Source organism: Curcuma longa, chromosome 4 (genome assembly GCF_044706935.1).
Source record: "Curcuma longa cultivar G26 ecotype Majalengka, Jawa Barat chromosome 4, ITB_CL_G26_1.1, whole genome shotgun sequence".
In the NCBI taxonomy this organism is placed as follows: domain Eukaryota; kingdom Viridiplantae; phylum Streptophyta; class Magnoliopsida; order Zingiberales; family Zingiberaceae; genus Curcuma; species Curcuma longa.
In genome coordinates, this window is record NC_133864.1 from 9,587,824 (window position 1) to 9,606,895 (window position 19,072).

Consider the following 19,072-nt stretch of genomic DNA (forward strand, 5'->3'; position numbering starts at 1 on the left):
TCACAGCAAAAACAAACAAATACTTATCTAAATTAAATTACTATGACGTAAACTTTTATATATCTATTTCAAAACATTTCATCAACTTTATTTGATCATTGTTGTATTATTTAATGTCATGCCGGGGAGATTTAACTGATCTTGTTCTTTACAATGTATTGTCTAGGCTTGAAACTTGCATAATTTAGTTTGTCACTGTATAGTGGTTAGTGATGTTAGTGATCAGTATGAAGTTCTGCAGGAAAAAGGGGAAAAAATCCTGTTATGCTTAAAATATGTTAGTTTGTTCTTCTACATCAGTTTCCTTCAATTCTTTTTTTCCACACTTTTTCAAAACCTTCCTAGTAACCTTTAATCATCTCCACTTATTTATCTCTTCTGAACTGCTAATTAATCTGCAACCTAATCTGAGTCCAATGTGCACTTTTGTAAAAGGTGAAATTTGTCATCCCAATGATCCTACACGGTCAGTCTTATGATCATCTATAAAAAAGTAAATTGAGAAACTATAGTTGATCACAATGGAGGAGTAGACCATAGGTAGGTTGGGTGAAATAAGCCCTCCTGACTCAGCTTTGTTGACCTCCTGTTGGTCAGATCTCTTCTATCTGAGTCCCCAATTGAGGTTCGAGCTCGACTCTTAAAGCTAGCAAACTTCAAGTTGTTATAGTTTTTATCTAATTAACAAATACAATAAAAGTTTTAAAAATATTTTATGCTCTTTTTGCTATAGAAATCTGCCTGTGAGAGGGAGGCTGAGGTGGGAAGTGACGAACCGGAAGCCCGTTCAAGTGGAGATGTAGTCTGACTTGCATGTATATTAGAGCAAACGTCATGAGGACTTTGAAAGTTGTTGCCAGCAAGATCTTTCTGATGCTTAAATTATTAAAGATATAATGAATAGTCTAGAGTGTGAAAATTAGAGAGATATTTATTTATATAAAGGCTGAGATATACGTGTGTGGAGATAGTGGTCGTGATCTCTAAGAAACCTAGAATCATTTGACCATTTCAGCCATTGAGAGATACGTGTGTGGAGATAGTGGTCGTGATCTCTAAGAAAGCTAGAATCATTTGACCATTTCAGCCATTAATTCTATCTCGATGGCAATTACTTCTAGCCATTGCTGTAAATGCAATTACTAGAAATGATGATTAGAGGGACCAGGCAAGGATCATGAGCCACGTCTATGATCTATTGTGGTGAGAGGTATAGAACTTAGAGTATGGAGTTGGATTTATTTGGTGGCTTGTGAAATCAAATCGGTTACTTGAATCATAAGAACTGAATATCTAATTAATTATCTTTTTTTATTTATGAATCATAAGAACCATGACTTGGGGTAATGACCATTGCCCTGACCGGGGTAATAGATTTGTAAATGTTTAGTGATCAAAGCATAGATAGAATTTACGGAGTAAGAAAAGCCTCAACCTCAAAACATCAACCTAATTGAGATGAAACTAAGATGAACACCAAAATGGACAAAGGAAAAGACACGGCTATGCACCATATTTGAGATAGAACTCAAATCAACCTTAGAAAAAACCAAGAGTTACATGAAATCCATTACTATTAATTGCTTTGGCGAAATACATAACATATATTTTTGTTATTTGCCCACGAGTCTGAAAATAGCAAAAGAATCACCATTTTCACAGGACATCTTTAATTTATTTATCCATCTGGTGCATAGCTACTCTTCTAAGCACTCCTCCATGGTTTGGCAACGAGAAGAAGTTGCCCTTCTCGTTGCGCTGCTATTCCAGGAGCTTCCCTCGTGTGGAGCTCCTCCTTCTCCATCCCATCAGGCAGCTCCCAATCAAACTGATGCACCAGGTTTGCCAGTGCAAGCTCCAACGATGCAACGGCGAATTGCAGTCCCGGGCAAATTCTTCGGCCCGATCCGAAGGGCATGTACCGGAAATCAGTTCCGTTGAAGTCCACCGTGCCGTCCGAGAACCTCTCCGGCCTGAACTCCTCAGGCGCGTCCCACTGCTTTGGATCTCTACCAATTGCCCACGCATTCACTAAGATCCTCGTCTTCTTGGGTATGCTGTAGCCTTGAATCACGCAGTCATCCAACGTTTCTCGCGGCAGCAGTAATGGAACTGGGGGGTGCAGCCGCAGGACCTCCTTGATGACTGCCAGCAAGTAGGTCATTTGGTGGAGGTCTTCCTCTCCGACAAGGCCCTTTCTGCTCGCTATCCTTCTCACTTCGTCTTGCAATTTCTGCATAACGGGAGGATTGCGAACGAGCTCGACCATGGCCCATTCCAAAGTAATGTAAGTCGTGTCTGTGCCACCTCCGAAAACATCCTGCAAGTGTTTCAAGGAATGAGGAAAAGAGGTGAGATGAAAATGGATAGATCGATGAAGAAAGAAAGAAACAAACATTACAAAAAAACAGAGTGAATTAAACAATTCAATCAGTTCTCGTTTGTGTCGTCAGTCAGAAAAATGACTACAAGAAGGATCGATCTTACTACAAGAAGCGACTTGAGTTTTGCTGGCTCGAGGACAAACTCGTTCTTATCCTGCAGCGACATCAAAACGTCCACGAAATCCTGCTCCTCCTTCTCATCACCGTCCATATTTGACGACGCTCGATCCGCATGCTCCTTGATGACTTGATCCAGCAGCTCGTCCCACCGCTTCCTGTTCTTCCTCGCCCTCGCCACGTAGCCCAGCAACCCATCCACCCACCCCAGCCACCGGAAGTGGTCCCCGAGGTACACCGCCGTCAACAGCACCGAGTTCTCGTCGATCAACTCAGCGAAAACTTTGTTCCTCCCCTCCGTCCTCTTGATTTTTCCCGATACCACTCGGCAGATCAGGTTGTTCGTGAAGGAATATATTATTTCGGATAGATTTATGGCGGTCGTGGGCCGCTCCGCGATGGCCGCCACCATGGCCACCACCTCCTCCTCCCGCGCGCCGCGGTAGGACTGCACCCGCTTGGAGCTCAGCAAGTGGACGGTGCAGATCTTGCGGAGCTGCCGCCAGTAATCGCCGTAGGGGGCGAAGGCGATGTCGCCGTCGAGGAGGATCTTGGCCGGCGTGATGGCAGGACGTCCGGCGCAGACGAGGTCCTGGTGGCGGAGGACGTCGCAGGCGGCATCGGGGGAGGAGACGACGAGGGTGGGGACGCGGCCGAGGTGCAGAAGCATGAGGGGGCCGTGGCGGCTGGAGAGGGCGGCGAGGGACTGGTGGAGGAGGGGGCCGAGCTGGTGGAGGTTGCCGATGAGAGGAAGCCGTGGAGGTGAGGGGGGAAGGTTGGTACGTCGGGAGATCAGTTGTTTCCTGGATCGCAGTAGGAGGAAGAAGAGGAGGAGAGACGTGAGGGGAAGAAGGAAGAAGAGAGAGAAGAAATCCATGTAGCTGCGCTGCTGATGGACTGGAGGAATTGCTCACTTTTACACTTCTCCTTGGTATTTATAGTACTTTTTCTCATCAACATATATCTGTTGGCTGTTTCTTCATCCAATCCACAAAAAATTAAAACTAAAAAAATATGATCGGAAATCATTGTTTTAAAGACCATCTATAACCACAAAATCCATTTTGGTACATTTTCAACACCAATTTAGTGTCATTACAACACCAAATTTTTTTTTCAATTCCAATCAATGCACACCAAATCTACACTAAAAGGAATATTCCTTAAAATATTCTATTTTTCATCTTATAATTTATTATTTAACATATATATTAATTTCAACATACATATTAATTTGTTAAATATTTTTATTGTGATCATAATTATTATTAAAATTAATATTTTTATGGTACATAATAACTCATTTTTTATAATATTATATTTTTAATTACAATAAAATAAATATTAGTATCTTCCTTTTTAATTATGGTGGAAATAATTTAGTAGACAAGTTATTATTCAAAGATAATAACTAATATAAATTTATAATATATAAATTTACAAAAGGAAATTAATTTAATTAAATAATATTAATTTATAATATTTAATAATATTTTAAATATAGATTAAATATTATAATATATTTATTTAAAATAAATAATTACTTGCACTATTTTGGTGTAAGTGAATAGTGCAGCACCAAGATGGTGCTACACTGTTCACTTGCACCAAAATTGTGCCAAATTTGAGGTATCCATTGGAGTTTATTTGGTGTTTAATTTTTTACACCAAAATGGTGGAATAGGGCATCCATTGGAGATGCTCTAATAAGTTGTATTTGTTAGCCGACTGTTGAGTAATGCAAAAGAGAGAGAGAGAGAGAAAATAGAAAAATAATCTTTTATAATATATAGAAAATATAAATATAATATAAGTAATTATTGTGTGGATCGTAATCCACGTATGGGCATAAGAGGGTGACGGTCCTGTTGTCGTGGAGGAGGATCTTGGCCGACGTACTGGGAAAGACGTCCGCTTGCATATGTGGTCCTTGCGGCGGGCTTTGTCGCACTGACATAATGACACATGTGGAAGTATAGTGTAAAACGACCTAGCAAATGTTCACACGGAGTTGACACACTCCAAGCATCGTAAGAGAAATTCTACTTCCTCTTTCCATCTCTTACCTACATTACCAAATTTAGTATCACTTTCACATCAAAATGATACAATTTCAACATCCAATATTATTTCAGCTCCAACCCATTCACACCATTTCACATTAAACTTTTTTTTTAAAAAAATATTCTATTTATTCTTATTCATTTATTTATAATTTAATTATCGATATATATTTTAATTTAATAATTAATTTATGATAATTATTATATTTAAAATTAATATTTCATTTATATTTAATAAGTTAATTTTTCATATTTATAATTATTATAATTTTTATTTTTAATATTTATTATATAATTATTCAGACATAAATATATTTTAAAAATATTATAAAATCACACACAATTAAGATAAAATATATTACTAATATAAAATAGACAATGACACTTAATTAAAAATACAATATTATGGGAATTTAACATTCAAAATTTACTATATTATTCCCATATATGATCAATTAATGAATTTCGCAGAGCAATATGAGCTTCTTTGTCTTTGATTTATTTGTATTGAACTAAAAAATCTTCAAACCGAGTACGATCATCTACTGTTGGCTCAACATCTGGAGTTGGCACCTCGAAGTGTTCCACGATTGGTGCATTTAAATCACGTTCATCTTCAATTATCATATTATGCATAATAATGTATGATGTCATTATATCATGTAAAATATTTTTCTACCAAAAACGTAAAGGTCTTGTAATAATTGCAAAGCGTGATTGGAGCACGCCAAATGCTCACTCAACATCCTTTCTACATGCTTCTTGCTTCATTGCAAATAATTTATTCTTTCTACCTCGTGGATCATGAATCGTTTGAATCAGTGTTGACCATTTGGGATATATACCATCAGCTAAATAATAACCCATATTATACTCTTTTCCTTGAATGACGTAATGAGCAGGAATAGTAATACCTTCAGCAAGATTAGCAAAAAGATGAGAAGACTCAAGCACATTAATATCATTATTCTATCCAGAAAATCAAAAATACGCATGTCAGATCCATAGATCAAAATCAGCTACAGCTTCCAGAATAATTGTTGGTTTTCCACTACGACCAGAATATTATCTTGCCCATGTAGTTGGACAATTTTTTCACCTCCAATGCATATAATCTAGGCTACCTAACATACCTGAAAAACCACATTGCTCGCCAATCTGGAGTAGACTAGCAACATCCTGAGCATTTGGAGATCATAAGTACTGCCCTCCAAAAGCTTCAACAACAACATGACAAAATCGTTTCACACTTTCAATGGCAGTCGATTCTACTATTTTAATGTACTCATCAGTAGCATCTGCTGCTAGACCATACGCCAATATCCGAAATGCAGCTGTTACTTTTTGTAAGCCGGATAAACCAAGTCTTCCAAGCCCATCTCTTTTCTGTATAAAATAGTTGTCATGATTACTAACAGCATCATAGATACGCATAAATAAATTTTGCCCCATTCGAAATCTTCTTTGAAACATTGCATCATTATACAAGGCATTTTTCGATGAAATAATCATTGAATAGATTATGATCAGCAGCTTCACGATTACGATTGATCACATTGTGATCAGGAATTGAGCCTCGATGCATGCGTTGACTGTTTTCTTCGTTGAGATAATTCAAGATAATTTTACTATTGATAGAAATCACCTGAGAGATCAGTTGTTGTGTTGCGCCAAACTGTGTTGCAGCAAACATTTCCACATAGTTATCGTCATCAGAGCTTGAAAATAATAAATTTGATGAACTTCATTGGTGGTATCTATTTTTTGAGATAATTGAATGAATGAGGTGTATGCTGCTTATGGGGTATATACTTGTAATGTAAGTTATATCTTCACTTTTTTTCCACATATGACGTGACCTAACAATGAATACATTTGGATAAAAATTACACCGATGACATGACACAACAATGACAATATTGGGACAAGTTTAGCAGGCGATGTGATCTGGCACTGAACACACATATTTTTTTATGTGCAGATGACATGACTTAACAATGAACGCATTTGGACAAAATTGTACAGATGACATGACACAATAGTGACAATATCGAGCCAAGTTAGGCGAGCGACGTGACCTGACACTTAATACATTTTTTTTACATATGACATGACCTAACAATGAACACATTTGGACAAAATTATACAAATGACATAACACAACAATGACAACATCAGGCTAAGTTAGGCAGGCGATGTGACCTGGCATTGAACATTTTTTTTGTGCAAATGTCATAACCTAACAATGAACACATTTGGACAAAATTGCATAAATGACATGACACGACAATAACAACATCGGACCAAGTTAGGCAGGCGACGTGACTTGGCACTGAACATACTTTTTTTATGCAGATGATATGACCTGACAATGAACATATTTGGACAAAATTTGTATAATTTTATATTCATACTTTTTTCCTATATAATGGCTTATCAGATATTGGTATAACACATCCTATGTCAACAATATTTTTGAGAGTATTATTTTCTTCAAATGATGAGCTATGTTGATGACCTATTGTGGTACTAGAATTTAGAGAATTGAGTTGGATTTATGTTGGCGGTACGTGAAAATTTTCTTTGAAATCAAATCAATTACTTTTTAGTTGCATATTGAATATCTAAATTAATTATCTTTTTTTTATGATACTCAATTCTTTCAAAATGAGTTCAACCCCCACCTTCCGATAAGCTTCATATATACTCAATTGAAGAAGATAGACACTTATGTCATGTTTACCTTCATATTTCACAAAATCCAATCATAGAAATCAACCAGTTGAAGGATCAATTATGGGCTAGAATTGAAAAAGAGTATTATGCAGATCTGAATTTTAAACATTGTAGCCGACTGCCAAGATCTTTGTAAAAAAGGATGCTTCTTATGCTTGGTGCATGCATTATTAAAAATGAAAGATTGCATACGACAAATCGAACATTTGAATCCAAGTGGAGCATCTGAACAAGATATTGTAAGTTGTTATGCTCATATTTATTTTAAACCATCTAAATTTTATAATCAAAGTCTAAGTTCATTAATAGTATTGCTTTTATAATTGATGTTTAATTATTTTCTTGTAGTTAACTCGTGTCAGAGCGTTGTTAGCACAAGACCTAAAATACATAAAAGGTTTCAAATTTGATCATATATGGGATATTCTTAAAGATATTGAAAAATTTAGCACTGACAATATGAATACTGCAATCATCAAATCACAACGACAAACTACTAATAATCATCATGAGAAAGACAGAGCTAAGTAATCCTCCAATAACATTGTTTCCTTTAGCTTCTAGCTATAGTTACATGAAATCCATTACTATTAATTGCTCTGGCGAAATACATAACATATATTTTTGTTATTTGCCCACGAGTCTAAAAATAGCAAAAGAATTACCATTTTCAGAGACATCTTTATTTATCCATCTGGTGCATATATAGCTACTCTTCTAAGCACTCCATGGTTTGGCAACGAGAAGAAGTTGCCCTTCTCGTTGCACTGCTATTCCAGGAGCTTCCCTCGTGTGGAGCTCCTCCTTCTCCATCCCATCAGGCAGCTCCCAATCAAACTGATGCACCAGGTTTGCCAGTGCAAGCTCCAACGATGCAACGGCGAATTGCAGTCCCGGGCAAATTCTTCGGCCCGATCCGAAGGGCATGTACCGGAAATCAGTTCCGTTGAAGTCCACCGTGCCGTCCGAGAACCTCTCCGGCCTGAACTCCTCAGGCGCGTCCCACTGCTTTGGATCTCTACCAATTGCCCACGCATTCACTAAGATCCTCGTCTTCTTGGGTATGCTGTAGCCTTGAATCACGCAGTCATCCAACGTTTCTCGCGGCAGCAGTAATGGAACTGGGGGGTGCAGCCGCAGGACCTCCTTGATGACTGCCAGCAAGTAGGTCATTTGGTGGAGGTCTTCCTCTCCGACAAGGCCCTTTCTGCTCGCTATCCTTCTCACTTCGTCTTGCAATTTCTGCATAACGGGAGGATTGCGAACGAGCTCGACCATGGCCCATTCTAAAGTAATGTAAGTTGTGTCTGTGCCACCTCCGAAAACATCCTGCAAGTGAGGTGAGATTGGATAGATCAATGAAGAAAGAAAGAAAGAAACATCAATCAGTTCTCAATCAGTTTGTTTGTCGTCAGTCAGAAGAATGACTACAAGAAGGATCGATCTTACTACAAGAAGCGACTTGAGGTTTGCTGGCTCGAGGACAAACTCGTTCTTATCCTGCAGCGACATCAAAACGTCCACGAAATCCTGCTCCTCCTCATCATCATGACCGTCCATATTTAACGACGCTCGATCCGCATGCTCCTTGATGACTTGATCCAGCAGCTCGTCCCACCGCTTCCTGTTCTTCCTCGCCCTCGCCACGTAGCCCAGCAACCCATCCACCCACCCCAGCCACCGGAAGTGGTCCCCGAGGTACACCGCCGTCAGCAGCACCGAGTTCTCGTCGTTCAACTCAGCGAAAACTTTGTTCCTTCCCTCCGTCCTCTTGATTTTTCTGGATACCACTCGGCAGATCAGGTTGTTCGTGAAGGAATATATTATTTCGGATAGATTTATGGTGGTCGTGGCCCGCGCCGCGATGGCCGCCACCATGGCCGCCACCTCCTCCTCCCGCGCGCCGCGGTAGGACTGCACCCGCTTGGAGCTCAGCAAGTGGACGGTGCAGATCTTGCGGAGCTGCCGCCAGTAATCGCCGTAGGGGGCGAAGGCCATGTCGCCGTCGACGAGGATCTTGGCCGGCGTGATGGCAGGACGTCCGGCGCAGACGAGGTCCTGGTGGCGGAGGACGTCGCAGGCGGCATGGGGGGAGGAGACGACGAGGGTGGGGACGCGGCCGAGGTGCAGAAGCATGAGGGGGCCGTGGCGGCTGGAGAGGGCGGCGAGGGACTGGTGGAGGAGGGGGCCGAGCTGGTGGAGGTTGCCGATGAGAGGAAGCCTTGGAGGTGAGGGGGGAAGGTTGGTACGTCGGGAGATCAGTTGTTTCCTGGATCGCAGGAGGAGGAAGAGGAGGAGTGCAGACTATCATCGAACATACAAAATTAATCAAAAGATATAATTTATGCGATATGTATATGTCTCATCACACTAAAATATAATAATGTTAATGTCATTGTTATCAAAATACAAAGATCTTAATGCCCATATATAAACCTAACATAACCCTTTGGCCAAATATATCAAAACAATCGGGTCGGCTTAGAGTTCTGTTGCCAGTGAAAGTAGAGGTGAACCCGACGTTAGCAGCACCTCGATGTCATGGGCATCAAGGTAATCAACATAGGCATTAACAAACATTTCAGCAAAAGCTGGAATCCGCCATCCCAGCGGCCTCATATGATCGGCCCCATGACCATCTGTGAGGAGGTAAATCGGGAAACTGTAGTTGGCCACTACGTGAGAGGGCATTGTCTCGGCTTCATCGAGATTCGACTCTTGCCCACTTCAACAAGTCTGACCCATAGTAACCAACTCAACCATGCCCCAGGGGTAAACAAACATGGTTTAGAGTTCTGTTGCTTATGTTGATGGGCTGTGCTGATTGTGATCGAATTAGGAATTAGACACTAATACTAATTGGTGCAATACAAACAAATTGAACCATTCAAAACTTAACTCTTGATGAATGAATGACGAGAACATAATGTTATTAACCTGAAAATAATCCAATACGAGAGATCCTAACCGTTTATAGACCGTGAATATAAATGGGTATTTGCAAAAATATTATTGGGTTACTCTAATACATCGATCTAAACAACTCTTTTAAAAACTAAATAATTTTTTTATAGAAACTCTAATGAACGATTACAAACCTTAGTAACAATAAAACCCCCTATGTACACCAATAATCTACATGAATATCTTTTGTTAATCTGTTAAGAAGTTTAACTCATGCTTGTCCAACTTAGAGAAGTTTTATCAGTGGTTGATATCTTGGGTGAATTTTGACAATTTCTCTCAATTTTTTACCTCTATTGCATTACCGGACAAGTTAAAACTTTTTCCAACTTATTTTGGCTACTGGATATCCCATGACTTTCTGACTTACACATATTAACTGTACTTGTTGGCAGTTCTTTGTGATAAGTATGACATTTGTTTTTCTTTTAGCCCGGTTATGTGTCTCTTGGACATAGTCGAGTGGCATAGTACTTTTTTCCCTTTAATGTTTACTATACTTGTCACAATTTTCTTGTCATTTTTATCACTAGCAAAAGATGCACATTGTTTCTTGGATTAGTGCTTCTAGAGAAAATTACTGTGCTTTTATGAAATTTGAAATTCCAGGTTGCTACAAGATTAATATTTTTTTTTAGATATGTGAATAAATGGTCAAATTTAGTCGTTAGCTTTTAACAAGGTATTTTATATCCAAACCTTTCCCTTTGGGTTCTACTTGTTTTTAATCTAAATTCAGTTGTAGGCTTTCCTAGCACACGATATAGAAACTTGAAAATTTGAAGACAATTCAAGACAAACTGGAGCGCTTAGACTATTAGGAAATTAAGGACTTAGTGTGAAATTATCATCTCAAGTTGTTTGACCATTTTTTATGCTAAGCAGATCAGCATATGTTAATAGGTAGTCTTTCTGCATAGCTTTATGGCATTCACTTGAGCAACTTGCTTGTCCTTCTCATTAATCAGTTACCAACTAAAGATTCTTTGTTTCTTTAACTAGTTCTTCAGAAGAAATAAGTATACACTTAAGAAGCTTAAATTCCATATTCCCTTGAAGAATGCACTTGATTTTGGTCTGGAGATATATAGAAACGTAGCAGTTACTCCTGGTCATTAGCGGCCTATTAACAAGGATAGCTTTTCCCCAAAACCTTCAAGTTTGTGTTGAACATAATTTTTTTTTTTGTGTAGAAGGCCTGGACTTCAGTTTCGTCAACAACCTGTGGCTAACATAGGCCTTGAATGCCTATGGTGTTAAATTTCTTGCAGCATAATTACATCCCATCTTTTACCTTGCCAGATTGAAGAATATAAAACTCTACATCCTAGTATTATATAAGCTACTACTATATGTTGGATTAGGCATGGTGCATGGCTCATTATAGATTATGTCTTTGATTTAATATTTTTCGGTTTAATATTATTTTAATTTTTGAACCAATTGAATGATTAAGAAATAGGTTTGAATGGGTTAAACTACCGAGTAGATGCAGACCACTCAGTTAAAACCCCAGATCAATTCTACCAATTAATTTAGTTTTTATTAAAAAACAATTAGTAGAAGAAAGGTGAAATCATGAATATCTTACCATATTACTATACCCAGTTGTACAACAACTAAGTTGGAAAAATATTTCTTATTTTAACTTGAGTTGAGTTTAGCTAAACTGAACCTTGCTTGAGTCGTGCTTAGATAAGATCTGTGAACATTTCTAGGTGGATGATGTTTCTGGTGTCATTTACTCAATAAACCAACCTAGAACAATTTGTCTACTATGTGATTGCATTGAGATAAAGCAAAAAATTAATGCTCTTATTGCAACTTATGTTTTATTTAAAATATTTTTTATAAACTAGTTAACAATTGATAAAGGTTCAGTTGTCGTGACTCCCTTCATCTCTCTTTGTGTAACTCACTATAAAAGTCAAAATACAAGACAAAACACAAGACCCTCAGTACATAGCTTGATTTCAAATTTGAAGATAAAATGGGATTAAAATTGCATAAAGTGCATATGATAGGTGTCGCAAACGATATACATTTGGCAAATAAATAATGCCTCAAACACTATGAAAACAGTTCAACATTAGTTGGTGTAGCTATGCATGTTCTTAGTGTGTTGTGAAGACTTTATGTGAAAAGGCCACGGTAGATAAATATTTATTTTCTTGAGGTCACAAGGGGCCGCCCACCCCCAATTACTCCATGCCGGAGTTGAAACTATTTTGAAGCATTTGGATCTTATACCTTCACTTTTCCTATTTAGCAATGATATCTTTGGGGCAATTCATTAGACACTTGTTTACCCATGCCACAGGTGCGCTTGACCTTCTCCTCCAATGGTCTCGCTTTTCACATGCCACCTCCATATTCAGTAGTAATACAGGTGAACACCATAGACACCATAGTTGATTTAATTATGACAGTCTCATTCTCATCACTATCTTCAACTTGGAACTCATGGAGTCGGTTTCAGGAGTCTGAAGACGGGCGATGGCACATACCAACAGTTTCTGGTGACGATGTCGAAACCTCCAGGCAGTGGATCTGCTCGACAAGAAATGCTACGGCAGCCTCTTCACCTCCACAGCAAAAACAAACAAATACTTTATCTAAATTAAAATACTAAGACGTAAACTTTTATATATCCATTTCAAAACATTTCAACTTAATTTTATCATTGTTGTATTATTTAATTTGATCATTGTTGTATTATTTAATGTCATGCCGGGGGGATTTAACTGATCTTTTTCTTTACAATGTATTATATTGTCCAGGCTTGAAATTTGTATAATTTAGTTTGTCACTGTATAGTGATTAGTGATCAGTATGAAGTTCTGCAGGAAATTGGGGAAAAAATCCTGTTATGTTTAAAATATGTTAGTTTGTTCTTCTACATCAGTTTCCTTTTTTTTCCACACTTTTTCAAAAACCATCCTAATAACCTTTAATCATCTCCACTTATTTATCTGGTCTGAACTGCTAACCTGCAACCTAATCTGAGTCCAACGTCTACAAACCATAAGTAGGTTGGGTGAAATAAGCCCTCCTGACTCAGCTTTGTTGACCTCCTGTTGGTCAGATCTCTTCTATCTGAGTCCCCAAGTGAGGTTCGAGCTCGACTCTTAAAGCTACTAGACTTCAAGTTGTTATAGTTTTTATCTAACAAATACAATAAAAGTTTTAAAAATATTTTATGCTCTTTGGCAATAGAAATCTGCCTGTGAGATGGAGGCTGAGGTGAGAAGTAATGAACCGAGAGTCTGTTGAAGTGGAGATGTACGTAGTCTGACTTGCATGGCAGGGTCTGACCTATATGGTGCGGCTTGGCCTATGTATATTAGAGCAAACGTCAAAGGACATTGAAAGTTGTTACCAGTGAGATATTTCTGATGCTTAAATTATTAAAGATATAGTGAATAGTAGAAAGTGCGAAAATGAGAGAGATATTTATTTATATATAAGGCTGAGAGATACGTGTGGAGATAGTGGTCGTGATCTCTAATAAGAAATCTAGAATCATTTGACCATTTCAGCACGTTAATTCTATCTCGATGGCAATTATAATTCTAGCCGTTGCTGCAAATGCAAACTGGTCAATTGTTGGTGACCATTCATACTAGAAATGATTAGGGAGGGACCATGCAAGGATCATGAGCCACGTCTATGACCTATTGTGGTGAGAGGTATAGAATTTAGAGAATTGAGTTGGATTTATGTTGGCGGTACGTGAAAATTTTCTTTGAAATCAAATCAATTACTTTTTAGTTGAATAGTAAGAATTGAATATCTAAATTAATTATCTTTTTTTTTTTATGATACTCAATTCTTACTAGAAATGATGATTAGGGAGGAACCACGCAAGGATCATGAACCATGTCTATGATCTATTGTGGTGAGAGATATAAAACTTAGAGAATTGAGTTGGATTTATTCTGGCGGTATGTGAAAAATTTTTATGAAATCAAACTGATTATTTTGAATTATAAAAATTGAATATCTAAATTAATTATTTTTTTATGATACTAATGACCATTGTGCTGCGGATGAGATCATCCGCGGCGTGCATTGCGCGCTGCGGATGCCTAACGACTTTTAACAGCTTGCAACTGTGCAGCGTGCGATGTGCGCTGCGGATAGCATATTTGTGCGCTGCGGAAAGTCATTTTTGTTGTAGTGTCAGAGACATCTTTATTTATCTATCTGGTGCATAGCTACTCTTCTAAGCACTCCTCCATGGTTTGGCAACGAGAAGAAGTTGCCCTTCTCGATGCACTACTACTCCTGGAGCTTCCCTCGTGTGGAACTCCTCCTTCTCCATCCCATCAGGCAGCTCCCAATCAAACTGATGCACCAGGTTTGCCAGTGCAAGCTCCAACGATGCAATGGCGAATTGCAGTCCCGGGCAAATTCTTCGGCCAGATCCGAAGGGCATGTACCGGAAATCAGTTCCGTTGAAGTCCACCGTGCCGTCCGAGAACCTCTCCGGCCTGAACTCCTCAGGCGCGTCCCACTGCTTTGGATCTCTACCAATTGCCCACGCGTTCACTAAGATTCTCGTCTTCTTGGGTATGCTGTAGCCGTGAATCACGCAGTCATCCAACGTTTCTCGCGGCAGCAGTAATGGAGCTGGGGGGTGCAGCCGCAGGACCTCCTTGATGACTGCCAGCAAGTAGGTCATTTGGTGGAGGTCTTCCTCTCCGACAAGGCCCTTTCTGCTCGCTATCCTTCTCACTTCGTCTTGCAATTTCTGCATGACGGGAGGATTGCGAACGAGCTCGACCATGGCCCATTCTAAAGTAATGTAAGTTGTGTCTGTGCCAGCTCCGAAAACATCCTGCAAGTGTTTCAAGGAAAATGAGGAAAAGAGGTGAGATGAAGATGGATAGATCGACAAAGAAAGAAAGAAACATCCAAAAAAACAGAGTGAATTAAACAAGGCAATCAGTTCTAGTTTGTGTCGTCAGTCAGAAAAATAACTACAAGAAGGATCGATCTTACAACAAGAAGCGACTTGAGGTTTGCTGGCTCGAGGACAAACTCGTTCTTGTCCTGCAGCGACATCAAAACGTCCACGAAATCCTGCTCCTCCTTCTCATCATGACCGTCCATATTTGACGACGCTCGATCCGCATGCTCCTTGATGACTTGATCCAGCAGCTCGTCCCACCGCTTCCTGTTCTTCCTCGACCTCGCCACGTAGCCCAGCAACCCATCCACCCACCCCAGCCACCGGAAGTAGTCCCCGAGGTACACCGCCATCAGCAGCACCGAGTTCTCGTCGATCAACTCAGCGAAAACTTTGTTCCTCCCCTCCGTCCTCTTGATTTTTCCCGATACCACTCGGCAGATCAGGTTGTTCGTGAAGGAATATATTATTTCGGATAGATTTATGGTGGTCGTGGCCCGCGCCGCGATGGCCGCCACCATGGCCGCCACCTCCTCCTCCCGCGCGCCGCGGTAGGACTGCACCCGCTTGGAGCTCAGCAAGTGGACGGTACAGATCTTGCGGAGCTGCCGCCAGTAATCGCCGTAGGGGGCGAAGGCCATGTCGCCGTCGTAGAGGATCTTGGCCGGCGTGGTGGCAGAACGTCCGGCGCAGACGAGGTCCTGGTGGCGGAGGACGTCGCAGGCGGCATCGGGGGAGGAGACGACGAGGGTGGGGACGCGGCCGAGGTGCAGAAGCATGAGGGGGCCGTGGCGGCTGGAGAGGGCGGCGAGGGACTGGTGGAGGAGGGGGCCGAGCTGGTGGAGGTTTCCGATGAGAGGAAGCCTTGGAGGTGAGGGGGGAAGGTTGGTACGTCGGGAGATCAGTTGTTTCCTGGATCGCAGTAGGATGAAGAGGAGGAGAGTAGTGAGGGGAAGAAGGAAGAAGAGAGAGAAGAAATCCATGCAGCTGCCTGATGGACTCCGGAGGAAAGAACAGATATGCCTTTTTATAATCCTGCATCGATCTACTGTAGCAGTTCAATTTACTTTTTTTTTTTTTTTTTAATAGATGATCATAAAATTGATCTTCTGATAATAGATTTCATTTTTTACAGAAAATATACTTTTTTATAACCAAGGCACATGAGGCATTCACTTTTTTTTAACATGAGTTTAATAATATCAAATCAACATAAAAACGGATAAAAATGTGAATAGAAATAAAGAAATGAAAAGATGAAGAAAACTTTTATATGGAAGAGTTTTAGTTTTACATTAATAGTTAAGAAGTAACTTGATTGATTTATATTATATCATAAATATTAATATTGTAAATAAATACATGTGAAGAGGTTCTTTCTTACATGAGGATACGCAAAAAGTGCAAATTCAAGGCCTGAATAATTGCACTACCTATAAATAAGGCAGTCAGTCAGAAAGTGCAAATTCAAGGCCTGAATAATTGCACTACCTATAAATAAGACAGTTAGTCACTCGTCTCGACCGTCAATCTCTCGGCACTCGATTCTGAGCTCTTGACAGTCAAGCTCTTGGCCATTCTGTTTTCTCTGGCAAAAATTTATACAAAATTAAAACAATATTACAAATCACTAGTCATATCTCATAATTCACGTACGTAGGTTCTAGCGGCAAAAATTTATACAAAAACAATATTACAAATCACAATGTTGAGTGTTGATTAGTACCGTGGAGCAAAGAGAGACGATTGGTACACTGAAGCATAGTGATAATTGATTTTTTTTGAAAGGGAAATGCATAGAAAGAGAGAGAGAAAATAGAAAAATAATCTTTTATAATATATAGAAAATATAAATATAAATATAATATAAGTAATTATTGTGTGGATCGTAATCCACGTATGACCATAAGATGATCTTGGGCGACGTAGTGGGAAAGACGTCCGCTGCATATGTGGTCCTAGCGGCGGACTTTGTCGTACTGACATAGTGACACACCATGTGGAAGTACAGTGTAAAACGACCTAGCAAAAGCTCATACGGCTCAAGGAGTTGACACAGTCCAAGCTTCATAATTGATGTCCCTTTAATATCTTTTACTGTAAAAGGGACATCAATTATTCTTTAAAAAAATAATATATTATATAAAAATATAATATAGAAATATAACATGACATACTATATTACATGGATGTGAAATTCATTGTATGAATGTAGAATTTATGTCTATAGTATGTCATATTACATTTTCATATTGTGTTTTCATGTAGTGTATCATTATTCTTATTCTTTAATAGAGATCTTTAATTTTGTACTAAAATGATGTAAGTACCTATTTGTTTTAAATAAATATATTATAATATTAAATTTATATTTAAAATATTCTTAAATATTATAAATTAATATTATTTAATTTAATTTAATTTATTTTGTAAATTTTATGTATTATAAATTTATATTAGTTATTAACTTAAATAAGTAATATTAAAATATTTGTTATAAGATTATAAATATTTTAAAATTTATAATATTGGTAATTTCATAACAAACACACAATTAAATATTTAAAATTTTAAAATGCATAAATATAAAATATATACCCAGCATACAATTTAAAGATGCGACAAAAGTACTAAAGTAAACGTGCATTTAAAATAATTATAATAACATTGCAATACTAAATAAATCAATGTTTAATATTATTCTAGAAAATCACTTTCCAATAAACCACTGAAATAATCATGAAATTTATCGAAACCATTCAAAGGATCTTGAGATTCTTGTCCTTCTTCTTGAGACGAATTGAATTTAGATCCTTCTCCTTGATGTGGAATTAATTGAGATTTTTTAGTTTTTAGTCATCTTTTGCATAATTCTGACTTGTTCACCATGAATAAATTCATGCATTATCGGATGGCGATGATATTCAAATCTTTGAATAAAATTTTATTCTCTTCCTTGAATATAGCAACATCGGTACTTCGATCCAATGCCGCAACAAGTTTATCATTCTGTGAAACCATTTTTGTGAGTGGTTGTTCATTCTTTCTCTTCAGTTTTGCTTTCTTCACCCCAATAGGTCGTTTAGTTGAAGTATCACCACTGTCCGAATCAGTGATGTTAAGATTAAACGAAGAGACATGTGGAGATGAAGATGAATAAACATCTTTCTCGAGATTATAAGATTGAGAATAATCAGCTTGAGCAGTTGTCGTTGCACTCTCGTAGATGCAATTTTGACGTTGTCACTGTTGAATTTCTCAATACCTTGAAGAATGCTCCACACATGTCTAAATTTGAAACCCTTTGAGTAATTAGGATCTTGCACTAATAACATTTGAGCACAATTCATCTGTAAAAAAATAATACAATTATGAAACAAAATTAATAACTAAATTAGATATTGATTATAAAATTAATATACTCTACAAAATAAATAATGATAACAACTTACAATATCTTCCTCTGATGCTCCACTTGGATTCAATTCTTCGATTTGTCGTATGCAACCCTTCAATTTGGAAATAGCAGCAATGATAGTATTCATTCTTTTTTGTAATGATCTTCTAGGTCGCTCTGAATTTTTAAAATTTGGATCTAGATTATACTTCATCTCAACTCTTGCCCAAAATTGATCCTTCTTTTGGTTGATTCCTATGATTGGATTTTGAGAAATATGAAAATAAACATGACATAAATGTTTATCTTCTTCAACTGAGTAGGATGATGAACGAGACGAACTCATTTTTTTCAAGAGTAAAGGTGCATTGTGATGGTCATGTCTAGTATGCCATTATATAAGAAAAACTTATGTGCATTGTATAAGATTTGTGTGTGCATTATGATGTCTCATTGCCTGCAAAAATAATAATGTTATGTGTGCATTGTGATGCCCCGT

At 38.3% G+C, this 19,072-nt stretch overlaps 3 protein-coding genes and 1 pseudogene across 4 annotated transcripts; all 4 read right to left on the reverse strand.

The window, feature by feature from the left end:
- Positions 1–1,515: 1,515 nt before the first annotated feature.
- On the reverse strand, positions 1,516–3,380 carry LOC141827941 (cytochrome P450 71A1-like). The gene is given in 3 exon segments (XM_074715289.1): positions 1,516–1,717; positions 1,720–2,320; positions 2,488–3,380. Coding segments are annotated over 3 exon segments (1,512 nt in total). The 5' UTR covers positions 3,379–3,380; the 3' UTR covers positions 1,516–1,697.
- A 1,682-nt stretch (positions 3,381–5,062) lies between these two features.
- On the reverse strand, positions 5,063–6,257 carry LOC141827049 (uncharacterized; annotated as a pseudogene).
- Positions 6,258–7,987: 1,730 nt separating this feature from the next.
- On the reverse strand, positions 7,988–9,598 carry LOC141828621 (cytochrome P450 71A1-like). The gene is made up of 2 exons (XM_074716074.1): positions 8,750–9,598; positions 7,988–8,629 (listed from the first exon to the last, which is right to left on the reverse strand). Exons 1-2 carry the CDS (start codon positions 9,434–9,436, stop codon positions 8,018–8,020), a joined length of 1,299 nt encoding a protein of 432 aa, XP_074572175.1. The 5' UTR covers positions 9,437–9,598; the 3' UTR covers positions 7,988–8,017.
- A 4,854-nt stretch (positions 9,599–14,452) lies between these two features.
- LOC141828370 (cytochrome P450 71A1-like) lies at positions 14,453–16,162 on the reverse strand. 2 transcript variants are annotated; one of them, XM_074715797.1, is made up of 2 exons: positions 15,272–16,162; positions 14,453–15,104 (listed from the first exon to the last, which is right to left on the reverse strand). In XM_074715797.1, the coding sequence occupies exons 1-2, from the start codon at positions 16,157–16,159 to the stop codon at positions 14,490–14,492; spliced, it is 1,503 nt and encodes a 500-aa protein (XP_074571898.1). In that variant the 5' UTR covers positions 16,160–16,162; the 3' UTR covers positions 14,453–14,489. The 2 variants fall into 2 exon arrangements, with proteins under 2 accessions (XP_074571898.1, XP_074571897.1); XM_074715796.1 differs by having other exon boundaries at positions 15,269–16,162.
- Between the last annotated feature and the right edge of the window lie 2,910 nt (positions 16,163–19,072).

What these genes read in the sequence shown, in the direction of transcription:
- LOC141828621 (XM_074716074.1), bottom strand. Translation starts at nt 9,436, where the DNA reads ATGCTTCTGCACCTCGGCCGCGTCCCCACCCTCGTCGTCTCCTCCCCC. An exon ending in ACCTCAAGTCGCTTCTTGTA is followed by an intron (nt 8,630 to 8,749) that starts GTAAGATCGATC and finishes CCTCACTTGCAG; the next exon opens with GATGTTTTCGGAGGTGGCAC.
- LOC141828370 (XM_074715796.1), bottom strand. Translation starts at nt 16,159, where the DNA reads ATGGATTTCTTCTCTCTCTTCTTCCTTCTTCCCCTCACTACTCTCCTC. An exon ending in ACCTCAAGTCGCTTCTTGTT is followed by an intron (nt 15,105 to 15,268) that starts GTAAGATCGATC and finishes AAACACTTGCAG; the next exon opens with GATGTTTTCGGAGCTGGCAC.